The following is a 17,817-nucleotide window of genomic DNA, read 5'->3' as shown; positions in this document are numbered from 1 at the left end:
GCATTTTTCCTGTCCGCCTTCATTAAAATGAGTGAATCATCCGTGAACAGTAAGTGTGTAATAGATGGAGCGCCTGCATACTTTCACCCCCTCAAGATTTCCTGCTTCCTCTTCCCTCATCAGCAGATTTGAGAGTCCCTCGGCACACAGGAGGAAGAGATACGGTGATATGGGGTCTCCCTGCCTGAGACCCCTCGTGGGAGTAAATTTAGTCGTTTCTTCCCCGTTTACTCGGACTTGGTAATTAACCGAGGTCACACATGCCATAATCATCTTGATCTACCCCGAGTTAAAACCAAGTTTAATCAACATTTTTTCCAGAAAATTCCACTCAACTCTATCATAGGCTTTATGCATGTCAAGCTTGATTGCACATAAGCCATTCTTCCCAGTCCTCTTCTTCTTGATGGTATGATAGGATTCATAAGCAACCAAGACATTATCATTAATTAGACGCCCCGGGACAAAAGCACTCTGATTTGGTCAAATCACTTCTGGGAGAATTAGCTTCAACCTTCCTGCCAACACTTTGGAAATGACTTTGTAAATAACATTACACAAGCTTATTGGTCGAAACTTTGTTACCTCCTTGGGGTTCTCCACTTTGGGGATAAGAACAATGGTGGTGTCATTCCACTCCTCCGGTATAACACCCGTATTAAGAGCCTGAAGCACCTCATCTGTGAGCTCGTCCCCTAATAAAGACCAATATCTCTTGAAGAAGATAGCATGTAAACCATCCGGCCCCGGCGCCTTGAGGTCTCCAATGCTGAACAGTGCTTTCTTAACTTCTTCCCAGGTATAAGGTTTTGTAAGAATTTCATTCATCTCATGAGACATGCAAGGGTTAACCTTGTTTATTACATCATCATTTTCATTCATCAATTCACTAGAAAAGAGATGCTGGAATATGTGACTTTAAAGCAGCAGGGCCCTCAATCCAGTCTCCATTCCCATCCTTGAGCTTTTTAATACAATTGATCTTCCTCCGCATAGAAGCAAAATTTTGAAAGAAACTAGTATTCCAGTCTCCTTGTTTCAGCCAAGTCGCATGACTTCTCTGAAGGTATTTGATCTCCTCCTTTTCATGGACATTTTCAATCTTCAACTGCAATTCCTGAATCTTTGCAGTCGCCTCATCAGGTTGTTCACCACCTTGTATCGTTCTGCCATGTACCTTGTTCGGTTGTGGCTTTATATATAAAACCAGAGCGAAAGCATGTTTCCAGATTACTGAAAAGTAGTGTAAAATATACACATGCCAAGAAACAAAGAGTAATGTCTATTTGGCAGTACACATCAGGTTGTTTTTTTTCTTTTTCGGTGGATCTGAACAAGGATACATTGTCACGATCCTCCAATACATAAACATAACAAAATCAAACTTCCATGAAGAAGATCACTCATTAAAGTTTCCATGTCAAAAAATTGTACATATCAAATACAATGGAATAAACGGTCCATAGTCTACCACTGTCTAAATAGGAGCACCCCACTATACAATGCAACATTTAGGTTTCAGTTCGAGATGGCGTGACTGGATCTCAATGTTGCTATTAACGGCCTCCTCCTCTGTTTTGCTCAATGGGGATCTGGGAGATCAAATCTGGCATTGCCAAGGTCTGTGGCAGGGGCCCATTGTCCCCTCTATTTTTCATCCTCGCCATTGACCCGTTGCATCATTTGCTGGCTGCGGCATCTGAGCAAGGGCTTCTGGCACTACTGCTTGGGCGTGGAACAAGCATGCATGTATAATGTAGGTGTAGCTAATATTCTGCTTCGGTACAATCCCCTACAAAAACGTATAAAGGGTAGTATCAACTTTTAGCAACCCGTACCCACTTTTGTATGTATGATAGGAAACTATACGCCGTACGGAGACCTTCTGACCGGGACCAAGGCCGCCGGGATCAACGCCGGGAGGACCAGGACCAAAGCCGGGATCAACGTCGGGAGGACCGGGACCAACGCCGGGAGCTCGTAGTGGAGATCGAGTCTCGACCGTGCTCACCGCCGCCGCGCTTGCCCGCAGGAATAGGAGTGCCGCCCTTGGTTAACGCCGTCATTCACATCTTGGAGGAGATAGACATGGCCGTGCATTGTGAGTAAAATAAAAAATCCCTGTTTTTACCACACTGTGCTTTTTTTAATGTTGCTTTTAACCTTTTATATACAGTTGATGATGACTGATGACGTCAGTACACAACTGTCGGAGTCCCATGGATGAGAAATGGCGAATGTTGTTAGAAATTAATTAAGTATAATTAATTAAGAGAATCCCCTCCTTGTAACCGACGCGACTGTAATCATCTTCAGTAATAAAGATCATGGTTACTGTTCATTTACTTTTGTCTCTAAACACGTTATAACGCACGTCTCTCCGTAGAGAGTGAATAGAACAGAGAAAGAAAAAACCGAGGAACGACACCGTCCCCGGCGAAAAGGGAGGCAGCAACTCCGGCGAACTTCATGGAGAGAAAATCGCCGGAAGAATAGGTGGTAGGGGTTACGTATGATCTTCACGCTCGTACAACGGCGACCAAGCGACGCACGGACGCATACTTCCACGGTGAACTTTGGCATGGCACCACTGAAATTGATGAGTTCTTTCTCCCTGAACTTTGTGATGCAATGATACAGATGTTTCTGCTGGTCATCGAGGTAGAGATGTCGACAACAAGTTGTTGGACAACAGCGGAAACCCGGACGGTGGGCTAGATGTCGAGGATGATGGGCCAGTCAACATTGTGTTTGTTTCAAAAGATTCAGACAAGCCAATCCAAGCAAAGGGGAGTCGAAAAATGTATATGGATTAACATTTGTTTCAGTGCTTCCTTTCAGTGGTACAAATGCTTTCCTATTTATGTACATACCTTGATTTTAAAGTTGCACTAGAAAATGTATCCAAGGAAATTTGAACGCGGTGGTTGAGGTAGATGCATGCTGTCATGCATTTAAAGTGAAAATCTTGAATGTTTTGAATCATGGAACCGGTGGTTCGACGCAATCACTGGTGGCGAGCCACGTTTCGGTTACACCATCGGTGCTCTACTCTAGCCTGCAGAGCCCCATTATGAGGTATTGCAGCTACATAGCATCCAGTCGAATTTGATTTATCTTTCCCCATGTTTCGAGCATCTCTTCATGCTGGTGATTGTTCTTTTTTGGAGGTGGCGTGACACATAATCATCTCTTCTTTTCTAAGCAATTGCTCTTGGCGTTGGGAGCAACATGGGCCTTTTGCTTTCTGGTAAACATAGAAAAAATGTTTCACGTCAACATGCACAAGCATTTTTACTTTCTTGCTTCTGAGTTCTAGAAACTTGTACGTGTTGGGTTCACACCTGCTGTTCCAGGCACGAAAAAAATCACACACAATAATAATGAAGGTATACGGCGACGTATAGCCTTAACTTTCTGTGAGTGTAATTCTGTATTTATGTTGCTATGACGCAGACAGATCTATCTGTCCTGTAAACTGCTATAAAGAAAATACATTTTGTTGCTCTCAAACAATCATTGGCTCGATGATCATGTATTCGAGCACATGAACTATGAAAACTAAAAAATAGAGCACGACTGACATAAGGGAATCCTGACTGGAGTAAAAACTGAAGATATAGCGCACAATGCACATGCTACAATGTCAAAGAAGAAAGAACAGCACCTGTTTGGGAACTATTCTAACAAACTAAGCTCCCACACCATGTCATTCTTGACCAAAGAAGCTCTAACCAATGACTCCGGCCCTGAATCTTGAAACAAGCATAAGTGAATAAGTAGAAAATGTTGCATGCTCCTAACCAACGACTACTTGTTGCAGCTTAATCGCATTACTCCTTTCTTCCTTTTACAATCCTTAGCATCTATCGTTGTTCCTCACAATGATATGCACATCTAGGTAATGTTGCATGCTCAACTAACTCTAAGACCTACTAATTCCTTTGCACTACATGCACAAATATTATCTTTGCCGAATAACTCCCCATCATAGCTGATCTCAATGTCTACTAGCTCATGCAGCCCTTGCCCTTTTTGAACAACTTACACCCCTCATTGTCTTCACATGGCAAGTTGGCACCCCAGAATGCACATGCTTCTAGCCTCACACTTACACACCTCTTGCTAGAATGTGAGAGACAAGAACAACATGCCTAAATAAATGCATAGGAAATATAAACATTAGGACTCCCACACAAGACAATATCAAGATGAATACTAACAATACTATAATGATTTTCTGTAAAAACATATGTATATGAACTTGTGTTGCAGTACATGGTCACTTATTCCATTGTTGTGGGTTTAATAATTAATACTGGAGACATCAAAGTATTTTAGCTTGGTCAGTACCGGGCATTTCTCGTGTGGAATAACAAGCAGAACAATCTGCATAATTTCTTGTTTTTTTAGTTTGTGTCATTAATAATTGTTAGAATATATAACCGTATTGTTTTGTATAATTATACTGTTGTATATGTGTAGTCCTTGTATAGGTGTCCGTATATTGTACGATACGAACTCTGCCATGCAAGGAAATATAAACATTAGGACTCCCACACAAGACAATATCAAGATGAATACTAACAATACTATAATGATTTTCTGTGAAAACATATGTATATGAACTTGTGTTGCAGTACATGGTCACTTATTCCATTATTGTTTTTTTAGAAAAGAAGGATGACCCCCGGCCTCTGCATCTGGGCGATGCATACGGCCACTTTATTAATTATTCTCACAAGACCTTACAAAATCAATACAACAGTAAGACTAAAGCCACTGTCTAAGCAACAAACTGTCGCTACACCTATCCAGTTGATGAAGGGGCGCAGATAGCCTGGGCCTAATACCAAACAGACATCGCCAGCCAAGCCTAACATCTAAGACCTGAGAACCCAACCTAGCCACTTGCCGGGTCTGGGGCACACACTGGTCCGGCGTGCTCTCAGAGGCCGCCGCCGCCAACTGCCACCGCTCCATCTTTAGAATTGTATTGATGCATCAACCTTGCTCGGTCCAGCTATCGTCGACGCCACCACGGCGTCCAACGGCACCTCCTTCCTGTGCGCAAACAGCTGAACACGTCGCGGTCGCCACTGATAAACCTCAGCGCCATGCTACCAAGTATCACCAGCCGACACAGCTTGAAGTCCTTGGAGGATCTGTCGTGCGTAGCACCTGCCGACCAGGCATGACCAAGCGTCGCACCTGTCGGTCAGGCATGACTTGACATCTCCACCTAAGCTCCATGCAAGACGAAGCCGCTCCACTTCCTGCCTTTGACTTTCAGCGCTGCTCCACAAACGATGCTCCCAAGAGAGAAACGACACCGCAGTGCCACCATCGTCCGATTTGGAACACCAGATCCTAGGGTTTCCCTCGGAGCAGCATGAGTGGGTCGACAGTAGTTACACCACGATGCCTTCATCAAGGCAACGGCCTAGAACGCCGCCATCGCCTGTCGTCGGCTCGGTTTTCACCGGCAACCATGTCTCCCCAACTTGCAGCCGGGACTAGATGATGGATCTCGAGATCCGATCACCAAGCTTCTGGCCGGCCACCGCCGACGAAGAAGATGACCACCACCACTGGCTACAGCGGCCAGAACAGATCTGCCATGGGTGCCGCCAAGCAGTCCACCAGGCCCTCGACACTGCCGCCGATCTAAAGCTAGATGACATGCCGTCGAAGACCGCATCGCGCCGCCGCCCGATCCAGGCCAGCCGCCGCAGCAGCCGCCCATGGCCCGAGGCAGGGCCGACCGCCGCCGCCGTCGAAGCCAACGCCGTCGCTTGTAGATCGGCCGCCCCTCCACGCATGTTGGGGTCCCGCCACCCCTGAGACGTGGGAGGTAGGAAGAGCAGTAAGGCTGTCTACGGCTAGAGACATGGAGCATTGCATGCTGACGAAAGCATGTCTTCTAAAATGAAGGAGCCGGTGGATGGAGTTGTAGTAATGCATGGCTTGCATTGTTCCTCTTACGTGTGAAATAAAAAACAGAGGGCGTGGCTGTGCAGCAGCTGTAATGTCGTTGTGAATGCATTCCTTCCCAGACGTTATGCTGCCGAAATTTCCGGCCAAATTTTGCACGACTTGTCAAAGTTTTGTCCTTGTTTGCAAGAAAACAAAGACTTTAGGGTGTTGGATGCAAAATGTTATGGTCTTTCCTGTAAGATTATGTTATTTGTGGGGATAGAAAAATAAAGATGTATCCCGCAAAAAAACAGAAAAATAAAGATGTGTTCTTTGTGCCCGGTTTGGGTGGACGGCCGCGACAGGGCTAGTCGGGTGGATGTAAGTTACTATGTTCCAGTTATCAACATAAAAAACAGGAAGGGGGAATGACGAGATGGCCCTAAAATGTCCAAATTTTGTAGTCCTAGAGGCACCCAAATTTCAAGCATAATAATTAAATATAGTTCTAATTAAAACCATAAATTAAACAACTACTTCAACTAATTTGAGCTACTACATTCATCAAGCTACTACTACTAGTAGTAGTTCGAACTACTACTTGAACTACACAGAAGATTAAACTACTCGTCATCAGAGCTCTTGAACTGCTACCAGAACTCATCCTTGTCCGGCTCGTCGCACCCCTCGTCCTCCTCCTTCGAGTCACCCCGGTCCTCTCTTCGAGGACTCCACGAGGATCATCGTCAAGGGGCTGGCCTCGTCTTCCTTCTTCTTCTTCTTCTTCTTCTTCTTCTTCTTCTTCTTCTTCTTCTTCTTCTTCTTCTTCTTCTTCTTCTTCTTCTATTCGGCGTCATGCTTTCCAGAAGTACTCCTGCTCGGCCTGAACATACTCCAGATTCTTCCGCGCGAAACTGGCCATCGCCGCCTCATCACTATCACCGTGACCAACGACAATGGTCGGCCTCTTCTTCGCCTTCTTCTTTGGTATCTCCTCCATCTGAATGCAGTGTGGCACTAGCATCTCCGCATCTGCCTAGGTCTCGATCTCCGGGAAGTTGAGGTGCATCTTCGGCCTTACGGCACGCCACACCGCCACATTGTAGGCACGCACGACCTCGTGGGCGGTGGGGTAGGCGTCGAGCAAGAAGCACCGACCGGCGAAGAACTCCACGCGAAGTTGCCGGATGGCTTTGCCCGCCCGCCAAAGGACCCTGTTTTTCCCTTCGGGAGCTTCTTCAGCGGCATGGCGTGCGGCGAAGTGGCGCCGATGGAGCGAACGACGCAGGGGCAGCGAGGTCGGGCGGCGGCGACGGGGCAGACGACGCGGGGGAGGCGAGGTCGGGCGGAGGCAGGGTCGGGTGAGGTTGGGGCGACAGCGTGCGGAGGTGGGAAGAGGAGCGGCGGCGTCGGGCGGCGAGGTGGGGGGCAAGGCGACTCGAGTGGCGGCGACAAGCGGAGACATGACGACCAGGGGCTGGTGGAGGGGAGGCGATGGACGAGGGTCGAATCGGGCGGTGGTGGGCGGCAGAAATTAGCGGTGGCGGAAGGCGGAACAACGTCGGAGCCGACACCTGGGGCGGCGGCGGTGCCGGATCTAGCGCGAGGCGGCAACGGCGGTGCGACAGGGGGTAGGAGGAAGAAGGGAGGGAAGCAAATGGGACGGCAGTTGGCGGTTGGCACACATCTGGCAAATATACGTCTCCTATAGGTGGAGATGTATATGTGCATCGTGAGGTATTGTATTATCCATCTCTGGGAGGCGGAGATGTAAATTCTTTTTGCATCTACATCATCTGTTGGAGAAGGATTTTTTTTGGGCCTCGAAAATGCAAAAGTTAGTTATTTTTCACATCTACATCTTCTATTGCTCAATGATGTTAGAAATTTCACGACTTGCAGGCGCAGCCGACGCCCTCTACATCATTGGATCCCCTGAATGAATGTCAAAGCGTTCGCTTTCATGCACGCACCTCTAGGGAACTACAAGTTGGCGGCAATATACAATTCGGTCTAGATGGCAATTTGAGAGAACACTTTTCAGGATGGCAAATTATGTTGGGGTTAGCAATTGTCATTATTTTAGGTTGATGTAGCATCACAATTTTCCTTCAGCAATATGGCAAATCCTGGGCATGGCAATTCTCGCCATTTTCATGAATTCAGAAACTGTTTGTGATTTTGAAAAATGTTCGCAAAATACGAAAATGTTCATAAATTCAGAAATAGTGCATGATTTCAAAAAACGATCCGAGTTCAGAAAAGGTTCACGATTTTTTAGATATTCTCAGATTTCAAAAAAGGTGCACAATTTAAAAAATGTTCCTGTATTTCAAAAATATATTCAGGTATGGCAAAAAATGTTAAGGAAGTTAAAAATTGTTCGTGAATTTGAAGTTCTTTTTGCATGATTTTCAAAAGTAATTTGAACCTGAAAAAAACATTTGCGGATTTATAAGAAGTTCACGAATCTGAAAATGTTCACGAGTTTAAAATAAGTTCTCGGGTTTGAATAAGGGAAAATAGAAAATAGAAAGGTAAAAAAATAAAAGAAAAATAAAGGGAAACCAAAAGAAAACACAAAGGAAACAAGAAAAAGCTAGTTTACTGAAGGTTCTAGAATCTTCCCAAAACCCATGGGGAGACAAAAGCAAAATGAGCCGGCCCATATAGGCACGCGGGAGGGCATGTGAAGCGACCTATGTGCGAGCAACTAACTCGAGGTTAATTACCACTTGCAGGGGCCTCCAGGGGGTCACCCTTGGTGCGCATAAAGCATGCCAACTGGTGCGTCCAGCTGCTGCCACATGCTCTCTCATTTTTTAAATTTTTTATATGCGTTTTCGGGTTTTAGATAGGCTTTTCTTGGGTTTTCTAGCTTTTGGATTTTCCCTAGGTTTAGAGAAAAAATCATGTTTTTTTTTGCTTTCGCAAGAAGCACATATGTGCTTCTCGGAAAGAAAAATATATGTGCTTCTCGGAAAGAAAAATATATGTGCTTCCACGTAGAAACTGTGATTTGTTTCAACAAGAAGCACAGTTGTGCTTTTCAGAAAGCGAAAAATATGTGCTTCCACAAGAAGCATAGATTTTACTTTGTTTCTAGTGTGGAGGCATGTCATTACTTCCACAAGAAGCACAACTGTGTTTCTTGAAAAGCGAAAAGAAGTGAAAAAAAACGTGCTTCCCTGGCTTTTTTCTTCTATTTTTGGCTTCTGGTCTTTTTGGTTTTCGTTTTCTCAGTTCTGTTGCATATTTTTTTTCTTTTTTTTAGTTACAAGTTTTTTTTGAAAAAAGTTTATTGAAATCGATTACATGAAATCTAGTTTTGAAGATCTTGATATGAGAAATACAATGGTGAAATCGGTTCAAGATTTGACCGCACGGTTTAAGAGATAAAATGTTCTGAATAAATAAATTTATGAAAAAAAGTAAAAACTCCTCGGTTGCTGAGAAGATGGGACTGACCATTTCTTTGTGGTTGCTAGGGGTTAACGATTTCAGTGAAATAGGGATCACTTTTTTTTATATCGAAATGACTACCATCTACCCGCAAAAAAAAAAATGACTACCATCTGAAGGCCTTGAGTATTGCATGCACTAGGAAGTGGACAGGCCCTGCTGGTCGATCTGGGCCATGAACGTTTTGTTACTACTACTACTTGTATGGGCCGCGTAGTTGAGCCTGTTCGGTTGACATCCTTATCCCATGCCCCCGGCTGTCTGAAGAAAGAAAGAAAAATCCATGCCCCCGGGCACCGGCGGTGGCAGCGTGTCCAGTCGGCCGCGGCGGCGCCTCCACGCCCCCCTGCGGGTGCGGCGAGGCGTTCGCGTGATATCTTATCTTAGCTAGATTATTTTACTTTCTTCTTCCCCTTCTGTCTTCCTTTCTTCCCTGGCTGCGGGGGGCGTTACTTACCATTGGCGGCGGCGCTGGTGGTTGATTGCAACGACGGCAGCAGCGCCGCCGCCGGTCACCACCTTGCTCTCTCCCGTTGGCTATCTCAGCTCCTCCGCGTAAGCTGGATTTGCTTAGGTATACATAACCTCACCTTTCGTTTCCTTTTTCTTAACCTTGTGCCGTGCTTTGCACTCGGAATGAGGAACTGGGATGCCTAGTGTACTAAAGAATCAAAAAATAGTGCAGAAGATAGTTCACAGCAATGAATGCAGATTTTTTGTCAAAAGAGACCACCTGCCGGATCGAAATGACAAAAAAGACCATCTCTAAATTAGATTGACAAAAGAGACCCCCTCAATCGTGGCGGCAGGCGCGCCAGGCGACACGTGGCACCTGCCGCCACGACGTGAGGCGGCCGGCCCCGCCGCCACGCTGCTAGACGGCAGCCTGTGCATTTACAGTTTTTCAGCCCCTCGCCACACAGGACGGAACGGAGCATGGGTATGGTGGACCCCGCCGCCACCGTATGAGGCGGCCGGAACTGTAGTTGCTGCCACCATTGCATGCACGGGTTGGGTCACTGAGTGGCATCATTGCATGCATGGTTTTGACTAGATGCATTTCCGGTGCTAGCTAAGATCATCTCTAGTGATTAGGCTGATTGGACGACCAAAAAGCTGCTATGTCCGGTTCAAGCAAATGCGCTCCAGTGTGTGGTACACATAATACAATGCCACCAGCTACAGTGCCAGCCGCCTCACACGGTGGCGGCAGGGCCCACCCGTCCCGCGTGCGGCAGTAGCAGTGTGTCGGCCCGAGCGCAGCAGGTACAGTGGCGGCCGCCTCAAATGGTGGCGGCGTGGCCCACCAGACCAGTCACTGTTCCGTTGCCGCCTGGAATCCTGTCGCCAGCGACTCGCCGCCTGGCAGCGTGGCGGCGGGGTCGGCCGCCTCACGGCGTGGCGGCAGGTGCCACGTGTCGCCTGGCGCGCCTGCCGCCACGACCGAGGGGGTCTCTTTTGTCAATCTAATTCAGAGATGGTCTTTTTTGTCATTTCGATCCGGCAAGTGGTCTCTTTTGACAAAAAATCATGAATGCAAGGTTCCTCATTCTCCAACTATTTCATTGCAAATCGAGTCCAATTTCAACTAGTTTCTACTTCATTGTTATCACAATATAGTGGCTCATAAGCTACACAGGAAGCTGACTAAACAACCAAACTTTCTAGTTGTACATACTACTGCTACCAATTGCACCACCATGTAATGTAGTTTAGCATTTAAGACTCCCTCCATTTCTTTTCAGTCTTCATATAACATTTGTCTGCAGTTAAATTTAGCAAAGTTTGACCAACTTTATAAGGAAAAAAAATCAACATTCACAGTTTGAATCAATATCATTAGATGCATCATGAAATTAATTTTCACTATATAGCTTTAGTATTGTAGTTCCCGACATTTTTTAGTATAAATTTGGTCAAACTTTCCATAGTTTGACTTCAAACAAATCTTGTATGCGGAGTAAAAAGAAACGGAGGGAGTACATGAATTAAATATATCCCTCAAGCGTGTAGGGCTAGTACACTATGGTGATACGATCTTCATCTTTTGTTATGGCGTGCGGCGATTGTCAGATGGGACAAAGGGCTTAGGCGGCACCTGCAGATCCTGCAAACTTCCCAATAACATGTTTATCACCTTTGTCATTGATGGCCGGTTTCTTGGGTTCCACTGAATACACCACAGTGCCACAATAGCCAGCTGTCTCATATTTACTTGCCCTTCTGGTGTCACTTCCAGAGTAAGCACCAGTTCCTCTCCAGTCATTACTTTCTCATAGATCCACTCCGGGAGATATACCTGGTTCTGGATCCCAACACTTGGGTCTGAGTTCCTCCTCCCACTCACCATTTCTAACACCAGCATGCCAAAACTGTAAACATCTGACTTGTAGGATATCCCTCCAAAGTTCCTAGAGTATAGTTCTGGTGCGATGTAACCCATGGTGCCTCTTGCTGCGGTCAAGATAATGATGCTTTGGTCCCTTGCACATAACTTTGCAAGGCCGAAGTCTGAGTTCTTCGGATTAAAGCTGTAGTCCAGTAAGATATTGTGAGGCTTGATGTCCAAGTGGAGGATGCGCTGATTGCATCCTTGATGCAAGTATTCTATTCCTCTAGCAATGCCTAAAGCAATATCTAGCATTTTTTCTGGTGCCAGGAGTTCTCGGGGAACAATGTAATTACCTGAGAATATATATTTCTCCAATGAATCTTTAGACATGAATACGTAAATAATAGCCCTTCTTGTACCTTCAGAGCAAAAGCCAAGAAGGCGGACAATGTTTGTATAGTGGATTCTCCCGATAGTTGCAACTTCATTGATGAATTCCTGCCCCTCTCCATTAGAGTTCTCCAGCATCTTGATCGCCACAGGAACTCCATTTGGTAGCTCACCTTTGTACACACTTCCAAATCCACCTTGTCCTAATTTATCCTTGATCCGTCTTGTTATCTTCTTAATTTCGGAGAAAGTGTACCTTGTGGGTTTTGATGTGCCATATGTCTTGAGGAACATTTCAACTTTCAAATGTATCTCTTCATTGTATCTTGTCTTTAGCGAAAGATAAAGAGCAGTGGCTACCATCAACAGAAGAACAACAAATGCGGCTGAAGATGATGTAGCTGAATACATGGAAACCAGCATGTTCATTAGGGTTGGAAGTTATTGCTTTAGCGATTGTAATGGGAATGAGAGAATATAAGTGGGAATATCTAGATAATTACTTTATAAGCAGCAGATATATACTTCATTTCCATCTTTGTTTAATACAAATAGAGTATGGATTGGAGCTGTACCTGCAATGATTTTGACACATGAACCTGCAAATACCAAAGAGGAGATTAAATTTGATTGTTTATTTAGTACATAATAGGAAAATTAACTAATTAAGTTGAGAAAAGAAACATTAGATCCAACATTGATGTATGGCCAGTGGGGGTGGGGCAGGATGGGGTGAGAAAGATCAGAAGAAATCTTCCATTACCAACTCTGGTAAGTGGTAACAGAGGAGTCTTTAGGGTCAATCAAGAATCATAAGGGTGGGTCCTGCTCAGTGGCTTCATTGGATTAAGGGTTATTCTCACCTTACAGTCACAGTCTCACATATCTTGGCCCGTCACCCGTCAAAACACCCTCCTATTGTAGAAATTTCCTTCTTGTATATACCTTGCACTGCTACTGGCAACCAGATGTCACATTGGGGACACCCAGCCTCCCAGGTAAACTTTATGCAGGCATATCATGCATTTATTCATTTCTTACTTTCGCTTCTTATATTTCTCACCATCAGGTGGTTCTTACTCTGTTCTTTGTGATATTTACTCCATTTTATATTCTTCACCATCCAAATCTTTTTTTTGCACAGTACCACATTATATCAGTATTAATACAGCTCATGCGGCATCAGGCTCTAGTACTTCATATCCCATCATAAGTATGGTAGCACAATAATGCCTGGAAGTGAATGCATGGTGATGGATTTGAGCTGCCTAACTATAACATGTTTTGAGTTTTCTGACATGAGTCAATGCTTTTTGTCATATCAAACTGTTGGCTTGTCACTCCACTCCATTAGAACAATGCTGATAGCAATGCATATTTACAGCATTACTAAGATTTCTAGTATGAGCTAGCATGTATTTTGGACTGAGTTTAGGCTAAATTGTTGCAACCTGATTTATCTTGGCAAGTCTCGGTACAGGGGGGGTGGGGTGCGGGGGAGGAGGGAAACTAGAAACAGAAACGGCTGTAACATGTTGGCTTGCGTCCAATAGCAACCACAGAAACTTGAAGTTCTTGGAATATGTTATAGGAATTCTGAAGTATATTACAACTGAGAGATCGCTTGTGTTTATCTCAAATGTGTTTTTGTCTGTCCCCATAATTATCATGAAAATGCTAAAAAATTATAGTAGTATACTGTCATATGTAGAGATGGCCATTCGCTAATTGATGAAATAAACCCTAATCATTGCCATAATTATCATGGAATACTTAACAGTGGAGCTGCTTAATTTTTTCTTAATTTAATTTTGGACCACCCAAGTTTTTCTCCAATGTTTACAAATATGTGACCCATTTTTGCTTCCTAATTTCAGAATGTACATGTGCTTATAATGTGTTTACTCAAGCTACCTACCATAATGGTTTGTCATACTGTTTATACAAAATAGTTTGAAAAAAAAACTTCTGAAAATGTCGCACAGTAGAAATTAATGATACCTTTATGAGGTTGAGACAAGCAGAATGTTTCGTTCTTTTGCGAGCTGAATGCGCAGCGTTGCCCGTTCTTCTCACATTTTTGGCACTCAGAGGGAATGGATGACGGCTCCTGTTCACTCCAGTCGGCTGCTATGTCATAAAACTGGAGGGCTCCTTCAACACCATGCTTGGATGCTGACCCATAATATCCTGTGCCAAATATCGGGAGGGCGACATCTGATATGACCTTGCAGTCTAATGGAAGATAATACATGAATGCATAAGTTGCCACCAAATACGAGAAGTGGGTTTTGTTGCTAAGGCAGGAGATTGGGCCGGCGATAGTATCGGCAGCTGAGGCAGAAGCATAGTAACTGCCTCTCTCGTCATAGACGGGATACTGAGTAATCCCGCTTGGCGTGAACTCCCTTGAGCAGCCTACAAGCCTTCCAGATCTGCTATAATGTGGAGTACAGTGGTGGCCAGTGTCAGCCGGTGGTGAACTTGTCGATATGAGATTCTGAATCATTGTGCACGCGGAGGTAAGCGGGGTGATGTTGAGGAGGGCACCGGTGTAATTTATGGCGTTGACATTGCATGGGCCAAGAAGTGGGTGAAGCATGATAGTGGATTGGCCTGAGCATGCTAGCTTCGCACATGTTGCACCGCAGGATGAAGATGTATTGCTGGAATCAAGCCGGAGTGGGAACCGGATCTCGGGTCCATCCTTGCTGCACCGGGACGGCGGACAGTTTCTGAAGAAATCTTGGTCATCCCAAGCTGCCGAAGCTGTGGCCATGTCGGCTCCATGGCTGACAAGGCAGACCACCAGGGCTGTGACAAGAAATATACTCATCCTTCTCCTTCTGCACTGTGGAGATGGATGAAGGTAATCCAGGTATTGTGATTACAAAGACATAAGAAGCATAAGAAAATCAGTAGTCTAAGTTGTGCTTGCCTGAGTAAGAACTTCCTCCGTCCGTGGATCAGTGAAAACCTCCTGTATGTTGTTTTCTAGTAGGTGACTGCATCGTTGTAGATAAGCTTTTAGACTGCATCACTACAGTAGAATCCAAGACCTGACACTGACATGTATCAACCCCCTTGCCAAGTCACAGAGGCATATACCAGCATCCCTGCCTGATTATACTAACTAGGAGGAGTTAACAAGGATCATATACATATGGCAACATCCTCTTTATGATGACATATGGCAGCAGTGATGTGGATGTTAACCATCTCTGACCGGGTCATTCTACAGTTCTTTTTATTCCATCATCCCTTGTATATGTCGTGTTTGTTTTCACCCTTGTTTCCTTGCTGTCCATTAAACATGAGAAGAAAGCACGCAACAAAGCCAGAACAAGAGATAAACAGTTGACTATCGTCGATGCCTCCATGGTGGTTCCTGGTGCACTTCATGGTTGCAGTTCTTGCCGTGGATGTTCAGGGGCGACATGATATTACTCATAATAGCAGGTATGCCTGCGCTCCTTTCTCTTGCGGACATCTCCAAGATGTCCAGTACCCTTTCCGCCAGCAAGGAGATCCATGGTGGTGCGGTTCTCCATCATATGAGCTGACTTGCACCGATAGCAGTGCTACAATTCAGATCAACACAGGGACATACTTTGTCACTGAGATTGACTACAAGTATTCTTCCTTCTGGGTCGTGGACGCCAACTTGGACATGAGCAGCAGCTGCCCTCTTCCTCGTTGGGATCAACGCCCTTATCTACATGGCCTCCAGCAGTCCGACGGCTCCATCATATTTGACCCTTTTTTCGTTACGTGGGCTAGCTTTGTGAATTGTTCGCGGGTGGTCAGGAACAATAGTGACTACATACCGGTCACTTGCCTGAACACGAGGTATTCTTTTGTCTATGTGTTGATTGACTATATTTCTGTTGGGAACCTTGAGCCTTCTTGCGGGTACTTGGCCATGGCTGCTTTGGGTGGTTGGAGCATGCGATACGGTAATGCAAGTCATGAAATTCTGGTAGAATCCATGAGGAGAGGATTTGCCGTTAGGTTTCCTTTCAGATATGAAAGGACTCCGGAGGATTTCAAGGGGTGCCTAAAGGATCGCTTTGTGTGAGTTTGAAATCTATACACCATGATTCTTTTCTGGAACATACTTATATGCTTGACTTTTCTACATTTTCTCCATTGTCTGCAGCCCACGCCCTGGATATTCAGTGGCTCGTCGTGTCTTACATTGGATTATGTCCATTTTGTTTGTCGACCTTGAATTCTTGAGTTGTGCATTTGGAACAACAGTTCCTTCCAATGAACATCTCAGCACACTAAGGTTTGCAACAGTATACTCCACAACAATATTGAAGTTGATTGCTGGTACGTTGATCGAGCTACATATACTAGACAGACGAGTAATTTCTTGGCGACCCCACGTAAAATTGTTCTATATTTGCAGTACTATGCAGGTTAGTGGTTGCTCCTCTGGTGGTACTGTTCTTCCTAGCCCACAAATACTGGAAAACAAGGATCACAATCGATGCGGTTGAGAAGTTCCTACGGATGCAACAAATGGTCGGCCCGACAAGGTATGCCTACACGGATATTGTCGCAGTAACAAGCCATTTCAGAGACAAGCTGGGCCAGGGAGGCTATGGCTCTGTGTACAAGGGCGTTCTACTCCCGGGCGATGTCCATGTGGCCATCAAGATGCTAGATGGTAAATCCAGCTGCGATGGAGAAGATTTCATCAGTGAGGTCTCCACCATCGGCAGGATCCACCATGTCAATGTGGTGCGTCTGGTCGGGTTCTGCTCGGAGGAAATGAGGAGGGCGCTAGTCTACGAGTATATGCCCCATGGTTCTCTGGACAAGTACATCTTCTCGGCCGAGAAGATTTTCTCCTGGGACAAGCTCAATGAAATTGCCTTGGGCATTGCCAGGGGGATCAACTACCTGCATCAAGGATGCGACATGCAGATTCTGCACTTCGACATCAAGCCGCACAACATCCTTCTTGACAGCAATTTCGTCCCAAAGGTTGCCGATTTCGGCCTTGCCAAGCTATACCCAAGGGACAACAATTTTGTGCCGTTGAGCGCCCTACGGGGAACCATTGGGTACATAGCTCCTGAGATGATATCCCGGAGCTTCGGCGTCATATCAACCAAGTCTGACATTTACAGCTTCGGGATGCTGCTGCTGGAGATGGCCGGAGGACGGAGAAATGCCGACCCGGGAGCGTCGAACTCAAGCCAGACATTCTACCCGTCGTGGGTGTATGACCGGCTAACCAAACAGGAACTGGGTGAGATACGTGCTGAGATGCATGAGTTGGAGAGGAAGCTTTGTGTTGTTGGGCTTTGCTGCATCCAGATTCAGTCTCATGATCGGCCGGCGATGAGCGAAGTCATAGGGATGCTCGAAGGCGGCGTGGATGGCCTGCAGTTGCCTTCGAGGCCATTCTTCTGTGACGACGGGCAGACCCCTGTAGCGGAGTCTTATGATTTCTGCTCTGGGCTGACTGCCATTTCAGAGGAGCATGAGTGAAATTTTGCCTATGTTCGATGTCAATTATTACTACCGAGGCGACGAGCATGTGAAAATTTTCAGTAATGGTTGTTCTGGAGCAAAAGAATGTGAATTATCTATTTTCTTTTTCGTGGTTGGACCATTTTTCTTTTGAATGTTATCCGAAATTCAATCATATCAAGTGCAACATTTCATTTGACCTCCGAAATCCTAGGATGATCTCCCTTGCG

The 17,817-nt window shown here is 45.4% G+C and overlaps 2 protein-coding genes across 2 annotated transcripts; one reads left to right on the top strand and one right to left on the bottom strand.

Moving 5' to 3' along the window:
• Nucleotides 1–11,428: 11,428 nt before the first annotated feature.
• On the bottom strand, nt 11,429–15,294 carry LOC123042528 (rust resistance kinase Lr10-like). Its single transcript, XM_044464958.1, has 3 exons — nt 14,102–15,294; nt 12,676–12,699; nt 11,429–12,501 (listed from the first exon to the last, which is right to left on the bottom strand). Exons 1-3 carry the CDS (start codon nt 14,934–14,936, stop codon nt 11,429–11,431), a joined length of 1,932 nt encoding a protein of 643 aa, XP_044320893.1. The 5' UTR covers nt 14,937–15,294.
• On the top strand, nt 15,294–17,605 carry LOC123042529 (rust resistance kinase Lr10-like). Its single transcript, XM_044464960.1, has 3 exons — nt 15,294–16,174; nt 16,341–16,435; nt 16,515–17,605. The coding sequence occupies exons 1-3, from the start codon at nt 15,471–15,473 to the stop codon at nt 17,603–17,605; spliced, it is 1,890 nt and encodes a 629-aa protein (XP_044320895.1). The 5' UTR covers nt 15,294–15,470.
• The last annotated feature ends 212 nt before the right edge of the window (nt 17,606–17,817 follow it).

This window comes from Triticum aestivum, chromosome 2B, assembly GCF_018294505.1.
Source record: "Triticum aestivum cultivar Chinese Spring chromosome 2B, IWGSC CS RefSeq v2.1, whole genome shotgun sequence".
In the NCBI taxonomy this organism is placed as follows: domain Eukaryota; kingdom Viridiplantae; phylum Streptophyta; class Magnoliopsida; order Poales; family Poaceae; genus Triticum; species Triticum aestivum.
This window is presented reverse-complemented; position numbering and strand designations above follow the sequence as displayed.

Coding starts and splice junctions, on each gene's coding strand:
- LOC123042528 (XM_044464958.1), bottom strand. CDS start 14,936: ATGAGTATATTTCTTGTCACAGCCCTGGTGGTCTGCCTTGTCAGCCAT. Junction 12,700..14,101: donor CTTGTCTCAACCTCATAAAG/GTATCATTAATT, acceptor TGGTATTTGCAG/GTTCATGTGTCAAAATCATT. Junction 12,502..12,675: donor ATGTGTCAAAATCATTGCAG/GTACAGCTCCAA, acceptor CCATGTATTCAG/CTACATCATCTTCAGCCGCA.
- LOC123042529 (XM_044464960.1), top strand. CDS start 15,471: ATGCCTCCATGGTGGTTCCTGGTGCACTTCATGGTTGCAGTTCTTGCC. Junction 16,175..16,340: donor TGCCTAAAGGATCGCTTTGT/GTGAGTTTGAAA, acceptor TGAATTCTTGAG/TTGTGCATTTGGAACAACAG. Junction 16,436..16,514: donor AATATTGAAGTTGATTGCTG/GTACGTTGATCG, acceptor CTATATTTGCAG/TACTATGCAGGTTAGTGGTT.